Below are 19,580 nucleotides of genomic sequence, written 5' to 3' on the forward strand. Positions count from 1 at the left end.
CACAGGATACATTGGAAGTGACAAAACGCTTTTCAACGAGTGTAACGTATTACATCTTAAATGTAAATACTATATTTAACACATTCTAACAGCGTGATAACAAATAACTCGGACTCTTAAAAATTACATTTTTAAATATCTTTTCAAGTAGCATTAGTTTCAATAAACCACTTAAGTCCGCTGTCTCGTGTAAACGACACACGAATGTAATACTGTGTTAATGTTTCACTTGTCACACAAAACTGTCTCGAGGGCTGGTATGAAAAGAGAGACCAAGAGAGAGAGGACAAATGGGGAAGTGCGAGTTCCTCTGTGAGTGTGCGGGTTTTTTTTTTTCGCACATCACAGACGACGCACACACACAAGCATTTTACATGGAAGACTAAAACTTCACACAGCACCCCTTTCAAACAACACCAGCAGTTGGTCATCTGATGCCTGGGTAAGTCACATGGCTCTTTTGTTCAAAAAATAGGAAATTATATGATCTATCTATCTATCTATCTATCTATCTATCTATCTATCTATCTATCTATCTATCTATCTATCTATCTATCTATCTATCTATCTATCTATCTATCTATCTATCTACAGTATATCATGCCTGTATTTACAGTACTTGGTTAGGAATGTACTTGTGGGACATGCTACTGCGTGCAGAAATGCAGTAATGTTATTCAAAGATACATTATGTTTCTCAATAGAAAGTACTTCTACTCACATTACAGATGGATGAGTTAAACAATTGACAATTTTGTCACAGTCAGGCATGCTGACACACAGGCTCGTTACACACTTATCTCTCAGGAAGCATCAAGAAAGAAAAGGTTCCTGCGAAACAACATAAGTTATGCTAATATGCAGGCATGTATGTTTTGCAAAAGCAAAAACAAATGTAGTACAAAGTACAGTGAATGATTTCCTTCTGCATAAATCATATATCCACATTGTTTAAGTCCTCTGAGCACTATATTAAATTTACAATTAGTTGAATAAGGGCTTATTAATAATATTTATTATATTTGGGCTTTTTTTTAACAGTTGCTTTCAGGTTTTCGTTGTCTTTAGAATTACATCGTGGGCCATATTTTTGTTTTTAGATCAGCTTAAAATGTATCCCAATTCCTCCTTGATTGATGGTTTTTGTTTTAGTTTTGTAATTTGTTGGTTGTTCGATATTATTAATACACGTGTATGTGTGAGCATCTAGGACCGTCTAGTCACTTAAACATTTCCCATATTGTTTCCCATTTTATTTGATATTTTTGTGTTCTGTTGTATTTATCCTATTGTTTGGTTTATATTAACTACTTGGGTGTACGAGCTCAGACGTACGCCCGCTGGGACCCTATCTAAGTAGTCTGCTGTAACGCAATTTTTGTGAGTTTCATGGGGGCACACCCAGACAGATTCTGAGCTCTTTGTGCATGTGAAATGGATGTCAGATGCAATTCATTCATAAATACTGTACTGTGTGTGATCAAATGGCAAGAAACTCTCTGAGACATTCTAGAATTGTATTAATTGAAAGCATTATTTATTTATTTATTTATTTAGAATGGCTGACGGGGTGGCAGCGGATGCATTTTCTAAGTGCCCACTTCCAGAGTAGATATTACTGATCTACTTTATATCATCCACCTTTGGAGTTCTAGCTTGTGGGTCCATACAAATGTACTTTGCATGCTTCAACCTCCCCTGGACCTGAGCAAATCAGTTCCTTTTTCTCCCAAGTCAAAGACTGCCAGTGCACTTGCAGTGCATTCCGTTGAAAGGGAATGAGAGGAGCTGCTTTGATTGGACTGGATTTAAGTCTGCTGTGATCACACGAACAGCGCAGACAGTCATCCCTCTTTTAGATGAGCTGCACTGGTTCAGGAAATTAGCAACACCGAGTTCAACGAGCCTCTGTACAGTTACGCAACGTATTGTGCAGGATTTATGCCAGTCACGTAAATTTTGTCTTTCGTATGTGACAGAGAGAGAGAGAGAGAGAGAGAGAGAGAGAGAGAGAGAGAGAGAGAGAAATGTTCACAATGTATGATAATTGAGTTAACATCTGATACTTAATGGAGGATAGGGATAGTTTAAGATGTACAGTAAATGTGCCACAAACTATAATTTAGAAAAATTGTTTAAGTCTGTCTCCATGTGCCCTGCAATTGGCTGGCGACCTGTATAGGTGGGAATCTCATCTATCGCCCAAAATAGCTATGATTGTGGATTTCAGTGCAAAAAAAAATGCACTGAAACTGTATGCGTAATTGGCCAAGAGTCTCCATAACTTCCACAAACAACCCAGGCTAAACTTAAAGTATCTTACTTGCATATTAAAAGCTATAGTACATCTCTTTAAAAATACTTCCTTGATATTAGTAACTACTCTCCTCTCAGCAGGGGTCTTGACAGCCTTTTGTGGCATTTTTGGGAATAACAGAAGAGCACAAAAATACATGAATGGAAGAGTTTTTCTGCGCATTGGTAGTGATAGGTTTCACAAAAAAACAAAAAAAAAACCCCCCATATGTTTAAGTGCAACTAGGCCGGGGTTCACTGTATAGATTTGTTCAATGGTTGCATATCCCCCCCCCCCCCCCCCCCCCGTAAATTTAGCATGGCCCTCTAAGGAGATTCTTAAAATGGCCCCCGGTGAACAGTTTGGGAGGAAAACAAGCAATGAAGTATTAAGAAGCCCCCAAAGAAGCATTACAATGTGGGTAACTCTATAGCATACAAAAGTATAAAAAGCTGTCATGAAGCTGATGCTACAGATAAGCATTCGTGACAGATTGGATCTGTGTTGAAGCGACTCCCCTACAAGCCTGATGCAACTTCCCCATCAATCTGTCTGTGTTTTGGAGTCATTGTGAGTCAACTGCCTTTCATATTTAAACACACGCAGCCTTTCATACTGCAAAAGGTGCCGGATTAAAAAAAATAAATAAATAAATAAATACATATATATATATATATATATATATATATATATTCTCAAAAGAAATACAACTTTCTTCCTAAAGAAAAACAATAATTTATGGATGCAATTTATGTGATAATACATTAGAATCTTATGACAGCTTTTAATTGGCCCAAAGCTAACTTTGTAAGGAGTAATAATTGCTTTTATGTTTGTTTTATTGGCCCAATAATTGGTATGGGCTTTTTAAAATTATATGATATAACTAAATAATCAGTATTTTGTTGACTTTCAAACCACCACTCAAAGACACCGAGAGCGTCTTGAGGCCTCAAGTTAGACTACCTCAGTTTGCCTATCATTTAAATAAAGATGTTGAGTCAGCAAGTTTACTTTTCCCAGTTTTTTTTCTTTTTATAACACTTTTTTGTGTCTGCGCATGAGGACTTCTGCCAGCTGTTATTTTTTTTAGCATGAGATCCAATTTACCCACATATTGCCATTTGCCATAATGTATACATACCGTATAACGTATACTGAACATACAGGAATAATAGAGTACACAAAAGACATGGCTTCATGAAAATAAACAACACTCAAAAGAAATTGTCGCTAATCATGTTTGACGAGCAATAAAATAAAGAGTGGTGCTCCGCGTTTGCATGGAAGCTTGTGGTAAATGACCGCACAGATCAGCGATACAAGGAAGTGTTCACATTGATGGTGCGATAAAAGGCCCAGTTCCCAGTATCTGATTAACCGTTAAACTGAATTTACACAACAAATTACAGAATAATACACTGTACAGTGGCGACACACTCAATCTGTTGATCTTTCATTGTAGATTAACGTCGGCGTGAACCATGTGTGATAGCATTTTGGAAGAGATTTTCATAAAGCGCTCGCAGCAGAGGAGGAAAACTTCACCCTTGAACTACAAGGAAAGATTGTTCATCCTCACACGGGACAAACTCTCCTACTACGACTACGACGTCGACAAAGGGGTGAGTATGGCCAGCCATTTGAGGATTAATTCCGTATCCTTGTTATCCAGTTTAAGGTCGTTTGTCCTCACTAGTAGGTCAAGTTTAGCATAAGAGTAGGTCGGGCTAAGTTACCAAACACCTGCCAGCAATGGCCAGAAACATTCCCACCAGCCAATTCGGCGGGTTGATTTTATTCACTTTTGAATTTTTACTGTGCACAATGCATGTAGATTCTCTGTCTGTATCAACCACCCAAGGGCAGACTTTCTTAACAATTAAAAGATAACTTTGACTATCCAAAATTAACATTGCAAATATCAACAATGTCATTTTGGCAAATTGTAATTGCATTTTAAAATAGACAAAACTTTCTTTCACATCCATAATGTATCTGCATCCGAATTTTGACTAGTCGGAACGGCAGAAAGCGATATCTGTAATTCAAGTTCACCTAGTGAAAACTGTATTGCAGATATCTGTAACGTCATTTTGTCTAGGAGAAATTATGTTTCTTTTGCCTTTCATTGTATATGGGGCTCATCCTTACAGATATCCATCCATTTTCTAAGGTGCTTATCCCCACAAGGGTCACGGAAATTACAGATATCTCCCAATTCAATTCCAGATATCTAGTTGTGCATTATCGAGACCTACAATTAAAATGATGACTACCATAATTCATGTCTGCAATATCTACAATTTGATTTCAACAAGTCAAATTTTAGTTACAGAGTTTTTTGGTTCCGTCTACATTCTGACTTCAAAACTTGATTTTGGATAGCCAAAAATGGACAAATCGATACCTTGAATTGAGATGAATTAGAGATATATTGAACTGCAATTATGACTAATCAGATCTGCACAGTAGATATCTCAAATTGGGGTTAAGGAAAGTCATAATCCAATTGTCAATATCTGTAATGCGAATCGCAGATATACAGAATGGAATTATAGTAATGACGAACCTCATACATGATGAATTACAGATACTGTATTTCATCACATACACGAGTCAATCTATTACATGATAACAAGGCCTGCAATACCACGCTGCCTGTGCTCACTCAAGCACACAAGTGTACAAGTACAGTAAAGACGTTCCCCACTCACGCATTGCTTGCTTGATAGCAGAAAAATCACTTTTTAACAAGAGCGTACCATTTCACCCTGGTGTCATTTGTGAACTGAACAAAGATATATGCAATTGTTAACACTCATGTCATATCAAAATAAATAGAGCTTTTGAAAGTTGTGAAAATTGCATCCTTTTGGGGGATAAAAACTATTTTATGTGCTTTTGTAGCTACAATGACTGCAGGAGTTGCCTTTGGCTGGCAACCAGCTCATTGTGTACCTTGCCTCTCGCCCGAAGATAGTTAGGGTAGGGTCCAACGTGCACGTGACACTAGTGAGGATAAGCGATACAGAAAATGGATGGATGAAGTTTTTTATGAACCGAATGACCACATCAATCATGTCTCTCCCATGTCCACTATTAATTGAAGACAACTACTTATACAGCATCCCACGTCACATCATATTTACATGCGTGATTTAATGGTGCCCATGAAAAAAAAAGATGAAACGAAACCATTTCTTGGTAGTATATGCCGTACAAGTCACAGAATGGTGTTATTCACACAAAACAATAAATAACTTTTACATTTTATTGGTTTTAGTGGGGCGGCATGGTGGCACAGTTGTAGAACGTTGGCCTCACAGTTCTGAGGTTCAAAACCTGGCCCCGCCTGTGTGGAGTTTGCATGTTCTCCCCGTGCCTGTGTGGGTTTCCTCCGGGCACTCCAGTTTCCTCCCACATCCCAAAAACATGCAACATTAATTGGACACTCTAAATGACCCCAAGGTGTGATTGTAAGTGTGGCTGTTTGTCTCGATGTGCGCTGCGATTGGCTGGCAACCAGTTCAGGGTGTACCCCCCCACCGCCCAATGACAGCTGGGATAGGCTCCAACACTTTCAGGACCTTCATGAGGATAAGCAGTTTGTGTGTTTGTGTGTATTGGAAAACTGGGCGCACAGAAAACACACACACACCATCAGTTCCCAATCACTTGATTGAGTTTCTTGAGTTATGAGTTGTCTGTGTGATTGATATCAAAATCTTTAGCCAGCTTTTCGTTTTGAGTCAGCCACAAATTTGAGTTTAGTGAGAAAGAGGGATGATTCAAAAGTAAATTGATGTCATTAAGGAATAACTGTAATCTGATTACTTTCCCAGGAAAAGTCACATCGGACTTTGCTTGTGACTCAAAATGGCAAAAATTCACTTTGTGACACTTTGCCACCATCACTGCTAGTACTAGTAGTGATTCACCAAGCTTTTGATTGTCGAACAGGCTTCAGGAATAACAGAATACATGTAAAGACGTTAAGTTATCGGGATACACCAAAAATGGAACTGCATTCTGTTACATTACAGAGAGAAACAAGTAATCCTAATCCTAAAAGTACATTGATTAAAAATTGGGATTATTTAACAATTTCAATTTTGAGAGCAAGTGGCCGGTTGTTAATTTAATCCCTCTTTCACTTTCCAAGTAGTTGTCAGATCAAGATAATAAAAACAACATTTACAAAGAAAAGTGTGAGCTCTCAAAGTCATCAAGACTGTTGGTTAGTTAAGGGGGAGAAAAGGGCTAACCCTACACGATTCGGGTCAACCACTTCACCACTTGACGAACATTTAAACGTTGTTGACATCTTTTTCAAATCAGGACGTTGTACTTTTCCCCGTCCGTCACACAGAAGCGAAAAGGCCTGAGGGGGTCGGTGGATCTGGACAAGATCAAGTGTGTGGAAACAGTGCAGACGGAGTCCAACAGCCCACAGGAGCGCATGTTTGCATTCCAGGTAGACTTCATTGATTGCGTCACATTGGAAGACAATTGTCGAGGTAACAAGCAGCCCTCGTTTTAAAAGTGAATATTCTGCATTAGTCCAAGAAGTGAAAGCAACAGACCAGATGTTTGGGCTTTTGTGGAGGTTACAGGTGTAGACTGGCCTTCTCCAATTAACCACACAGGAAGCAAGAGTGTGAGGCATGAGTTCAAATGCAGAATGAAAACTAATAGTGCTTTTTTTTTTTTTTTTAGATAATTTACGACGAAGGGCCATTGTACATCTTTGCAAAAACAGAGGATGTTCGGGCTCAGTGGATAAAGAAGCTGAAAGAATGTTAGCATGCAAACTGATATAATCACCATTATCATTACTTTGTGGAGGAAGTGTGCGCACATGCAAATTTCCTCTGTGTGTGTGTGTGTGTGTGTGTGTGTGTGTGTGTGTGTGTGGTGTGTGTGTGTGTGTGTGTGTGCATGTAGTGGTGCAGACTAACAAGGACCTGATGCAAAAGTACCACCCGTGTTTCTGGATCGACGGAATTTGGCTGTGCTGCCAGCAGGAAGCCAAGCAGGCGATGGGATGTAAGGTTCTGGATAGCAAAAATGGTGAGGATGAGTCACACGTTTTTTTTTTTTTTTTTTTTTTTTTTTGGGGGGGGGTGTGAGATTCCTCTAATGCAGTGATTCCCGACCACTGTTAGAATGCTTCGAGAGATCATCCTAAATTGATTTTCATTTAATTAGTCCGAATGTGGCGGGATGGTGGAAACTAGTTAGATCGTTGGCCTCACAGTTCTGAGGACCGGGGTTCAAATTCCGGCTCTGCCTGTGTGGGGTTTGCATGTTCTCCCCATGCCTGCTTGGGTTTTCTACAGTCACTCCGGTTTCCTCACATAAACGTGCATCAATTGGACACTCTAAATTGCCCCTAGGTGTGATTGTGAGTGTGACTGTGCTTGCTGCAACTGGGCTCAAGCCTACGGTGCCACTGGTTGGAAGTCAAGTGCACTAACCACTCAACTGAAAGCATCCATCCATCCAGCCAGTACCCTCCTTTAAAGTATCTGAGGAGTGAGGTTTTACTACCGTAGCTTCACCCAGGTAGAGCTTGCATGCATTACACCAAAATGTATTTGTTTAACAATGCATCATTGGTCTCTGTGCCATTGACCTATTGTGACAGACAGAACAATTAAACATTTTTTTTACAATATGGCAGAAGCTCCTCGTAATCTATAAATGCATCCACCTGTTGCCAGTCGTACTGATAGCTTTGTGTCCAAGTAAATAGTCCCAGATTTCACAGCAAGAAAGATTGTGAGAAAATTGTGACCTTTTTTAAAATTTCAGTACATGTACTTTTTGTAATGTTTATATTTGGTGGTGTACCATGATATTTTTCTATTTTTAAATTGTGTCTTGGCTCAATAAAGCTTGAGAAATGCAATTGAGCACCTTTTTCCGTGTCCTCAACAGGGTTCACGAGTCGGAGGGGATCCCGCAAACCACTGCCCCCGACTCCCTCTGAGGTAAGTACACGTTTGACAATTTGTAACAGATTTTTTAAAAGTACAGTGTACACCTTTGAGCTACTTTCTTAAAATTAAATGTTTTCCCTGAGCAGAAATGCTTGCCTTAAAAAAAAAAAATCTTAACACAAAAACTACACACACAAAACCAACTTACACTCTACTTTGTGTGTTTATGGAAGATGACACAATATGACCAGACTACCAGGCTACCTTATATCCTGGTTTAAGCCACAGTAGACAACCATTTTTTCATTCTGGCTGGGGAATGGTTCCAATATCACTCAAAAGGGCTAAAAGCGCAAATAAATGTCTCTCATAAAAGTGAAAAAAAAATGCAGATCAGTCTTTTTGTGTTTGCTTTTACATTCGTTTCTCAATTAACAGGTGACTTCCTGGTTTACCGAGGGTGATGTAAGACCATTTCTAATTCTGGGATGATGCGAGACAGTTGCAATGTTACTCAAACGGAAAAGAGAAAGAAAAACTAATTGCAGAATATTGTGATTGTGAAGCATCCTATTTCTTACTTCACAGTTGATGATGTAAGTCAACAAAACAATAAAATTGTGGCAAAGGAATTATTCCATCATGATCTCTATGGTTAAAAAGAAACCGGTATTATTAAAACAAGCAAATATTTCTGTCACGTGGGGAAATTTGATTTTATGAGTAGAAGTGGGAAATAAATAATCATAATACTTCGAAACTAACCCATTTTCCATCTATGTGTTTGCTTTTCTGTTAACGGCTACTTCCTAGTAACAACAGGCAGAATCATTTTACTGCATTGAATGATAAAAAGAAAAATGAAACGAATCTATTCCAAACTAGGTATGTTGTACCTTCCTGCCTGAAGGGTTAAAAACAAGTGTATCATATAATTTTTGACTCGAGTATTTGGGGAGGAAACAGTTTCTTGTGTTTAATAGCAAAAAAAAAAAAAAAAAACAAATCAATTCCAAACCGACAACTTTTCCGTATCATGAATGTCCAGTCATTGCGGGGATATATTCCAGTCCCAGATGTTATAGGTGAAAATCCAGGACATAACGAGACTGTCTTCATTTTTTTTTTATGTTTGACTGAGATAACTATGCGTATTTTGAAAGGAGAAGCCTGGCCGGCGGTTGCCTCCGCAGCTTCCCGAGTTTGACAATCCCTGCGCGGGGAAGAGTGTTGTAGCTCAGTACAACCACCCGGCCCTCATGTCACACGACCTGGAGCTAAAGAAGGATGAAGAATACATCATCCTGGACATGGCCGACCCCAACTGGTGGAGAGCCAGGGACAAATACGGGTGGGTGAGACCATCCTTTGAAGTTGGGTGCCATGCTTAAAAATGTGGCTTTATTTTGCAGAAATGAGGGTTACATACCCAGTACCTATGTGGTGGAAGTTGGGAACGGCTTAGACAGATATGAGTGAGTATCAACACGAGTATACTTGTCCTGATGTAATCGTTTATTTCGAGTTGTGTCAAAAAATGTGAAATTCCTTTGAATATTGCAGACAACTACTGTTTCTTTTTTCTTTCAAAGTTGGTACTGCAAGAATACTAACCGCAGCCAGGCAGAGAAGCTACTCAAGACTGAGGTAAAACTCAAAACGCTCACAAAACATTGAGTCTAATGCTCATCATTATATTGATGATCAGATTTTTTTTCCCATGCATTTTTCAAGTGGCCCTCACTCACTGGACTTTTAAAAACTGAAATGGGCACTAATGTTGTGTGTGTGTGTGGGGGGGGGGGGGGGACCTCCACTCTCTATAGTGCTTATCCTTATTAGGATTGTGGGTCAGATGGGGTCTTTCCCAGCTGACTTTAGGCCTCAGAAGACCAGTCCAGCGTCAGCAGTCATTGGTCCGGCATCGTTGCACACTGTCTTCCAGTTGTAGCGCACAACGGCAGCATGACGGAGCAGCTGGTGGGGGTCGGTGGGAAGTTTTGGCCTGATTCGATATGTCGTATGGGTGTTGGTTGTTGGAGACACTGATCACTCAGATTGGCTGTTAGCTAGCGAATCACCACTCAAGATAAAAAGATAAAATAAAGTAAAGTGACGAAAGTAAATAAACGGCAAAGGACTGGCTTCTGCTTATCTTGCGCCTTTGCCCTTTTCTCAAAAGGCCAAAGCTTGTCAATATCAGTACCACCTACAACTCAACAAACATCGTGAGGCTGACAATTATGCTTTGTTTACATTTTTATATCTTGGCTACGTATAGTTTTCCAGTTACCTTTTTTTAAAATAAGGAACAGTGAGGATGGATGAGTAATACTCCTCGCACAAGCACAGAAGGTATACTGTAAGTAGAACGTGGCCTCGTGTTTGACTTGTTGCAGTGAGTATGTTGTCACTTTAATGGCCCAACGTGCTGGCGTTAAGGCCAATTGCAAGTCACATACAGTATAAACAAATCCATCCATGAATTTATTTTGACTTCACTTGCGTCACAGGTGAGCTGGAGCCTGTTCCATCTGACTTTGGTCAAGAGGAGGGGTACACCCTGGACTGGTCATCCGCCAAAGTTATTGATAACGTATTTGGGTTGTCTCACTTTCTGTGCCTTCAGAATAAAGATGGAGGCTTCCTGGTGCGAGACTCCAGCAAGCCAGGGAAGTACACGGTGTCTCTGTTCAGTAAGGGCACAGTGTCTGTGTTGAGTAAGGGAGGCGGGTGAGTTTGTTTTACTCTACTGCACAATACACTATTGACAGTACAATATCATGTATCCCCTGGATGTACCAAAAAAGACATATAACCAAACCAGTGGATGGGGGTCATATGTAAAATGATTATGCAAAACTTTATTGTTATATGCCTGATTCCAACTGCTCTGTGGATAAGAAGAACTACCATCATCATCATCATCATCATCATCATCATGATAATAACACGATAACCACATGCATCCTGGGATCGTTTCCTTTCGTCCTCTCCTGCACAGAGAAACTGGCGGCAGCTGTAAACATTACAACATCTGCACCACCATGCAGGGACAGTTCTACTTGGCTGAGAAGCACAACTTCAACACCATCCCAGAGCTCATCAACTACCATCAGCACAATGCCGCAGGTTCATTATTTCATAAATATGAGATGAATATGAGGCATCATTATTAAATGCACATTATTCTTATTGGTCCACATTAAGATTGATTGTACTGTATGAAATACCGTCATCTCCTCTCCATCACTAGGTATGTTTAGCAGGCTGAAGTATATCGTGTCCAATCGGGCACGGCCTCCATCTACAGCAGGTCTTGGCTATGGTAAGTGACATTGAGGGACCACTAAAATACAATACAGTATACAGACCCTTTCAAAAACATTCATAGATTATAAATTCAGGGCTCACAATGTAAACAATTTCTAGTATAGGTTTAGTTTTCGTTTCATTTGAGCTCCCTGCTCATAAAACCCACAAAATCAGTAATTCGAAAAATTTTAATTCTGTGAAGAAATCACCATTAGTTTCTCAACGTTTGTCAGAGGGGGAAAAAAAGAAATTAGCGTCACATTAAATCAATCAAAATATGGTACTTTCAAAAGAATATGTTAATCTTCAATACTTAGTTGGGAATGCGTTTGCTTTAATCGCTGCGTCGATCGTCAATCCCCCTGTGGCATTGCCTGGGAGCCCAGATTTCCTTGATGCTTGTCAGTTCTTTGTTTTTGGGATCTGGTGCCCCTCATTTTCCTCTTGATTACACCCGATAGATTCTCAACGAGGTTCAGATCCAACGTGTTGCCTGGGCAGTCAAGGACTGTGATGACAATGGCCATCAAACCCGGTTTTGGTGCTTCTTCCGGTATATGTGAGGGCCACATCCTGCTGGAAGAGGAAATCTGCATCTCCATACAGATCCTCAGCAGAAGGAATCATCAAATCTTCTAAAACATTCTGGGAGGCTGCTGCGATGATCTTGGATTACAGACCTGGACTGGACATTCCACTGCAAATCATGGCTGATTGGGGGTGTTTGACACTGGATCTCAAGGAGCTTGGGTTCTGTTCTTCACCTGCCTTCCTTCAAACCCTTGAAAAACTTTCATCGGAAAACAGGACCTTGCATCACTGGCCAACAGTCCAGTCCTTCCTCTCCTTGGCTCAGTTGAGACGCTTCCTACATTGGCTCAGGCTCATTTCACTCTTTCTGGAGCTCTGCTTGAGTCTTCATTCTTCTCTCTGACAGTCTGCGGAAGCCCACTGTCATCTCTTTTTCTGGTGCATCTTCTCCTGAGTTTGTCCTTTCACTAGACCAGGGGTCGGGAACCTTTTCAACTGAGAGAGCCATAAAGGCCAAATATTTTGATGAAATTTTCATCGTAGGTGCATGCCCACTGTGAGAGAGATAATCTAAAAATAAAAACCCAGAAATCACAATTTATGATTTTTTTAAGGATTTATTTGTGTGATACAGCTGCAAGTAAGTATTTGAAGACCTGGGAAAACCAATGTTAATACTTGGTACGTAACCTTTGTTTGAAATTACAGAGATCAAACATTTCCTGTAGCTGTTCATCAGTTTTGCACACACTACAGGAGGGATTTTGGCCCACTCCTCCACACAGATCTTCTCTAGATCATGCAGATTTCTGGGCTGTCGCTGAGAAACACAGAGTTTCAGCTCCCTCCAAAGATTTTCTATTAGGTTTAGGTCTAGAGATTGGCTAGGCCACGCCAGAACCTTGATATGCTTCTTATGGAGCCACTCCTTGGTTTTCCTGGGTGAGTGCTTCGGGTCATTGTCATGTTGAAAGACCAACCCACGACCCATCTTCAATGCTCTGACTGATAGAAAGAGGTTGCTCCCCAAAATCTCACAATTCATGGCCGCGGTCATCCTCTCCTTAATACAGTGCAGCCATCCTGTCCTTTGTGCAGAAAAACACCCCCAAAGCATGATGCTACCACCCCCATGCTTCACAGTACGGATGGTGTTCTTGTGATGGGATGATTAATGGAATTATGACCAAAAAGTTCCATTTTGGTCTCTTCTGACCACAACATATTCTCCCATGACTCCTCTGTATCATCCAAATTGTCACTAGCAAACTTAAGACGGGCCTTGACATGTGATGGTTTAAGCAGGGGAACCTTCCGTGGCATGCATGATTTCAAACCATGACATCTTAGTGTTTTACCAACGGTCAATTTGGAAACGGTGGTCCCAGCTCTTTTCAGGTCATTGACCAAGTCCTGTTGTGTAGTCCTGGGCTGATTCCTCACCTTTCTAAGGATCATTGAGACCTCACGATGTGATCTCTTGCATGGAGCACCACTCCAATTGAGATTGACCGTCATGTTTAGCTTCTTCTATTTTCTAATGATTGTTCCAACAGTGGACCTTTTTTCACCTTGCTGCTTGGCAATTTCTCCGTAGCCCTTTCCACCCATGTGGAGTTGTACAATTTTGTCTCTGGTGTCTTTGGACAGCTCTTTGGTCTTGGCCATGGTACAGTTTTGAGTCTTACTGATTGTATCGGGTGGACAAGTGTCTTTATGCAGCTAACGACCTCACACAGGTACATCTGATTCAGGATAATCCATGGAGTGGAGGTGGACTTTTAAAGGCGGCCTAAGAGGTCTTTGAGGGTCAGAATTCTAGCTGATACACAGGTGTTCAAATACTTATTGGCAGCTGTATCACACATATAAATTGTTAAAAAAAAATCAGACATTTTGATTTCTGGATTTTTCTTTTTAGATTATCTCTCTCACAGTGGACATGCACCTGCGATGAAAATTTCAGACCCCTCCATGATTTCTAAGTGGGAGAACTTGCAATATAGTAGGGTGTTCAAATACTCATTTTCTTCACTGTAAATCTAACATTGTTACGCTGTTGCTAACCAATGATGACAAAAGTACTTCTTACCATTAATGCCAATTCTGGTGCTGCATGGTTTTGCTGATGGCTTTATAGTCAGTTTCATACGTCGTTAGATTAAGCTTCATGCAGGTGTTGAGACTTTCATCCATTAATCGCGAACGTAATTCAATTTGATTCGCCGTCATGCTGGTACGATGGCAAACAATTCATGCCGACAAAGATATGTTTGATTATAATGTCTTTATGCGAAGTTGTCAAAATCATTATCGACAACATCAAGTACGAATGCTTTGGCATTCTCCCCATCTGTGAATTTAGACACAGCAGAACCCTCCCTCTCCACAAAGGCTGTCTATTCCTGTTGAAAGCTTTGTCAAAAGTGTTTCCAAAATTAGTTGTTCTGACCTGATCGGTGTTCGATCCTTCTCTGCTTGCGCCTGTCGGTTGCCACACTAAACTATGGCAACCCCACTAGGACAAACTGTCTCTGTGTCATGCACGACAGAAATCACATGTAGAGCATGTAGTTTTCTTCGAGTCATATGCAACCACCAAAAGAGCCAGGAGCTGAAAAGCAGAAGTACAAATGACAATGCCACTAATTAGCAAAACAGTTAATGATCTGGAAAGCTAACTCACTCTTTGTTTGAAAACATCATTTTTGGCAGTTCTTCAATGATGATAGCAACAAAACCAAATAAGTCTTAAATAATTATAGATTTCACATTAACAAATCCTTATTTAGTCACTTAAAACCTTTATTTAAGGAAACCCGACACTACATGAGTTCCATATTTCAATAAAAACAAAAAAGCGGTGACAGCTGTTATTTTAGGATCTTTAGTTAATGTTTTATTTACTCCTCTAGTTTACCCTTTTGTGCATAGTGTTATGACTATATTATCTGTCCATTTTGTTTTCTTGTAAATTGAGTTTTTACAGTAATTATTTTTTTAAAAAAAGATCCGTAGATGGCTAGATCTAGCTACAGTACGTAGCTAGATGGATAGTTGAATAGATACAACAATAAAAAATTATGAATGAAAGAAACATAATGTAATTATATTATATTTTAGATACTGAACATCTTGGGAATGTGGGTGGTTTAAAAACTGCACTCCCCCAAATATAGTAAGACCATAAAGGCAGGAGGTGAGACGACAACAAATAGAGTACACCGTAAATAAAATCTTGGAGAAAACGTCGTTCAAATCAGTTTGGGTCTAATTAAGAATTGACACAACATAAAGAACACATGTGTTCTGCAGGCATGTGGGAGATCGACCCCTCCTACCTCACCTTCATTCGGGTCCTTGGTACGGGTCAATTCGGAGTGGTGCAGTACGGAAAGTGGAAGGGCCAGCACGATGTGGCGATCAAGATGATTAAAGCCGGGGCCATGTCAGAGGACGACTTCATAGAGGAAGCCAAGATCATGATGTGAGGCGCAGTCAGTCAGTCTTAATATGGAATGGCCTGAGCGATGAGGCCGCTTCCGCCGGCGTAGGATTCAGATCACGATCCCCTCGTTCCAAACTAGGATGCTCCACCACGAGAACCTGGTGCAGCTGTACGGGGTGTGCACCAAGCAGAGCAGCATCTACATTGTCACCGAGTTCCTCTCCAATGGCTGCCTACTCACCTACCTCAGGGAGAGCCTCAGGCAGCACCCGACCTCCGTGCAGCTTCTGGAGATGTGCAAGGACGTCTCCGAGGGCATGGCTTACCTGGAGTCCAAGCAGTACATCCACAGGGATCTGGTGAGAGGGCACAGATTACATCATGTGAGGAGCTTCAGTGGATATTTGAATTTAATGTGAATTCATTTTCTCCCCAGGCTGCCAGGAACTGCTTGGTCGATGGCAACGGCACAGTCAAAGTGGCGGACTTTGGCCTGTCAAGGTAGAATCGTGCCAGTTGAGCAAACCAATAACAGTCAGTGCCGGCCGGCTGTTGCCCAAAACACTATCAGCAACACCGACCTACATTTATACCCAAATTTCTAATATTTGCTCAATGGAGTTACATTAATTCATTCCCAAAAGTCGTCTCTCCCTAATTTGAAGTGTTTCCTTGGCTGCGCTCCTTTTTTATGTGGATGTGGATGTTAGATTTGTTTATCCCATTAGAATCAGTAGTGCTGGCCAATGGTAACTTCAACTTTGTAAGCAATGGCAAATTCACTGCACAGGGCCAGCAAGCTAATCCAAAATAACATCAGCGTTTTTCCATCCTGTAATTGGTCACAACCTCACGCCACCCCGCACATAGTATTCACAGTTCGTCATTCAGTTCGCAAATACACTGATATGTGATGAAAAAGTCACCTGTTTTTGTGCTCTGGCCATAGCCGTTTCTATTATGAAAATATTGTTTCGGTCCCATATGGTGAGATCTTGATACCAACCAACTAAGTTGAAGTGATTTGTTATTTTGTGGCACCGAGAGGTCGTTGCAATTTTTTTTCATTAGATTAATATAGATTCTGAACTACTACTACTCTTGATGATGTACGTGGCACAGTTATGTGTTCTTATCTTGGCTTTTTTTAAATGATCTTGATTGGTCCCAAGTCCCAAATGAAGGTCCTAATACCAAATGCACTGATAACAACAACAATAATAACAATGTACAACTAACATTCTTCATCTTCAGGTACGTCCTTGATGATGAGTACACAAGTTCAGCAGGCTCCAAGTTCCCTGTCCGCTGGTCTCCCCCTGAAGTTCTCCTCTACTGCAGATTCAGCAGCAAGTCGGACATCTGGGCTTACGGTCTGGAGTTATATAGAAAGGATTGTTATGCGCAACCTCTGACGACTTCCCATGGGCAGGGAAAATGCATATTCATTTTTTGTATTTATTTCTTTGTCCATCCTTCCATTTTCTGAACCTCTTCGCCTCAGTCAGATCATGGTCATGCCGGGGCCAATCCCGGCTGACTCTGGCCTAGAGGCAGCATGAGCCATATTTGCCACACTATTGACTTATTACTCCTGTCCCTACAGTCTTGGATTAGCTAGTTCTCCTGGCACCGAGTCGGTCTCACTTGACATTTTTGTGTCCGTGCCTTCCCAGGTGTGCTGATGTGGGAGGTCTACACGTTGGGGAGACTCCCGTACGACCGTCTTAACAACAACGAAATCGTGTCTCAGGTGTCCCAAGGCCTCCGACTGTACCGTCCTCAGCTGGCGTGTGAGAAGGTCTACAGCATCATGTCATCGTGCTGGCTCGACGTGAGTACAAATCAAATGTTGTACAAATGTTGGATTCATAATAATTTGCGTGGCAGCATGGTGTTCTAGTGGTTAGTACAGTACAGTATATTCGTATAGTAATTTATGATATTGTCCATTGATTGAAATGTATCCATAACATTAATCTATTCATTTACTGCACAAAGTAATACATTTGTAATAGTAGTAGTAGTAAATTATAATAATCAGGTATGCTGTTTGACATGTTATTTTTATGTTTTGTTCATTTTAGAAGGCTGAAGAGAGACCCACATTCCAGGAGCTGGCATTCACGGTTCAGGATTTGCTGTATGAACTCCAGTAGACCGCAACAGCGTCCACCTCAAAAGTGGATCCAAACTTTAAATTGTGTTTCAATGTTACACCATTTGGAAAATGGTTTATAAATAGCTCATTCAACAATAATATCATGTAGTAATATTTTGTTTTATTGAAAGTATTCTAATGTTCACGTAGAAACGTGATTTTTAAAGGTTTATCTAATAGTACAAATAAAAGTTATGTATCAGACTTTTCAATAAATACTAGTAATATAGTATATTCTATATACTGTACTTTATTTGTAGTTATTTTGTTTATGTACGCACTTCCTTCCTGTATTGTACAGCTGCAATGCTGGGAAGAATTATACTAAATTCTCTTGTAAATGCTAATGAGCTCATCCACCTACGTCATAAAATCACGTGACGTCATATTGCCGGTCAAAAAAAGCATTGTTGCAAGTTAATTCCATTGAGACAAAATGAAAATATGTCTTATAGCACAACACCCAGAGTTTTGTCTGATACCGTTAACATTTAGAAGGTGACAATAAATGAAGGTACGTGGAAAAATGAGAGACACTTGGCATAGAGGACCCATATTTAATGGCGAAGTCGACATTTTCCCCGATAAGAAATTGGACTGTTAATTTGCTTCCGCTTGTCTTGGACAACTGGATCCACACATGTATCTGGTGAGTAAGTCGTCGAGATTTACACAGAAAAGTTTGAAAGTGTAGAAAAGTCTGGATGCATACAAATACTTCGTTGCTGGATCTGTTCTCAATCAAGAATAAAACCCACATAGTGATGGAGCCCCTCAGATTTTTTCAACACAAATACCAATATTTAAATAAATGACCCCTGATTTTACACAAACTCGCATTCATGAAACTGTGATTGGGAAAAAAATCTCAACTCCGTATGCAGAAGCGTATTGCTGCCACACGCCTACCTCCGTAAACCTCTCTGTGACAATTTTTTTTTTTTTTTTAAACGCATTGTTCTCAAATGAGTCAATTTGGTATTATAAATACTTCTTGATAATTTGAGATTGAGAATAATAATTCCTACCTGAAATGAAATGATGGCTACACAGGCGTGGGTATTTCATTGGGCACCGAAATCCATCAATCTTTTCAGATGGTATTTTTTGATATCTTTGAAGAACTGTCTCGTCGATTGTGACAACCAACAGAACAACAGTTCTCGGGCAATTTGAAAAATCTGCTCTGGTTCAACGACTCCACCACTGCCAATCAGATTGGTTTGACTGGCAATATGGCGCCGTGCACGAGCTCTATACCTCTGTTCTTCAATTATTTTTTTCCATTATTTAAAGTTAGCCATAAAGATACAATCATCATCCATGCATTTTCTTCACCGCTTATCCTCACGAGGGTTATAGAAGTGCTGGAGCCTCTCCCAGCAGTCAATGGGCAGGAGGCAGGGTACACTCTGAACTGATTGCCAGCCAATGGCACGACGCATATAGACAAATAGCCACACTCGCAATCACACCTAGGGGCAATTTAGAGTGTCCAATTAATGTTGCAAGTTTTTGTGATGTGGGAGGAAACTGGAGTGGCCGGAGGAAACCCACGCAGGCATGCATGGGGAGAATATGCAAACTCCACACAAGCGGGTCTGGTATTGAACTTGGGGACCTCAGAACTGTGAGCCCAACGCTTTCCAGCTGAGCCAGCATACCACCCTACGTCATACATATGCAGGCAATTGGTATCTAATAGAATGCATAAACATCACAGTAACACAAGATACTGTACATCGTAGAGTGTATAAGCACACACTTATTAATACAAATTCAATTAATGAAAGATCACCAAGGTATCGTGGCATAAAAGTACTTTGCTTTTATTTGCTGATTTCTAAATATTTGTGCGTTAATTTAACTCTGATGAAAATATTT

The 19,580-nt window shown here is 40.4% G+C and overlaps 1 protein-coding gene across 1 annotated transcript; it reads left to right on the forward strand.

The window, feature by feature from the left end:
* Window position 1: 1 nt before the first annotated feature.
* On the forward strand, window positions 2–17,926 carry btk (Bruton agammaglobulinemia tyrosine kinase). Its single transcript, XM_061834650.1, has 18 exons — window positions 2–442; window positions 3,762–3,921; window positions 6,669–6,773; window positions 7,016–7,097; window positions 7,244–7,369; window positions 8,240–8,292; window positions 9,405–9,592; window positions 9,654–9,716; window positions 9,834–9,888; window positions 10,871–10,974; window positions 11,246–11,373; window positions 11,498–11,569; window positions 15,403–15,574; window positions 15,675–15,894; window positions 15,972–16,036; window positions 16,790–16,908; window positions 17,212–17,369; window positions 17,623–17,926. Exons 2-18 carry the CDS (start codon window positions 3,781–3,783, stop codon window positions 17,692–17,694), a joined length of 1,923 nt encoding a protein of 640 aa, XP_061690634.1. The 5' UTR covers window positions 2–442; window positions 3,762–3,780; the 3' UTR covers window positions 17,695–17,926.
* Window positions 17,927–19,580: the final 1,654 nt, after the last annotated feature.

The sequence above is a fragment of the Syngnathoides biaculeatus genome, chromosome 11 (genome assembly GCF_019802595.1).
Source record: "Syngnathoides biaculeatus isolate LvHL_M chromosome 11, ASM1980259v1, whole genome shotgun sequence".
NCBI classification, from domain to species: domain Eukaryota; kingdom Metazoa; phylum Chordata; class Actinopteri; order Syngnathiformes; family Syngnathidae; genus Syngnathoides; species Syngnathoides biaculeatus.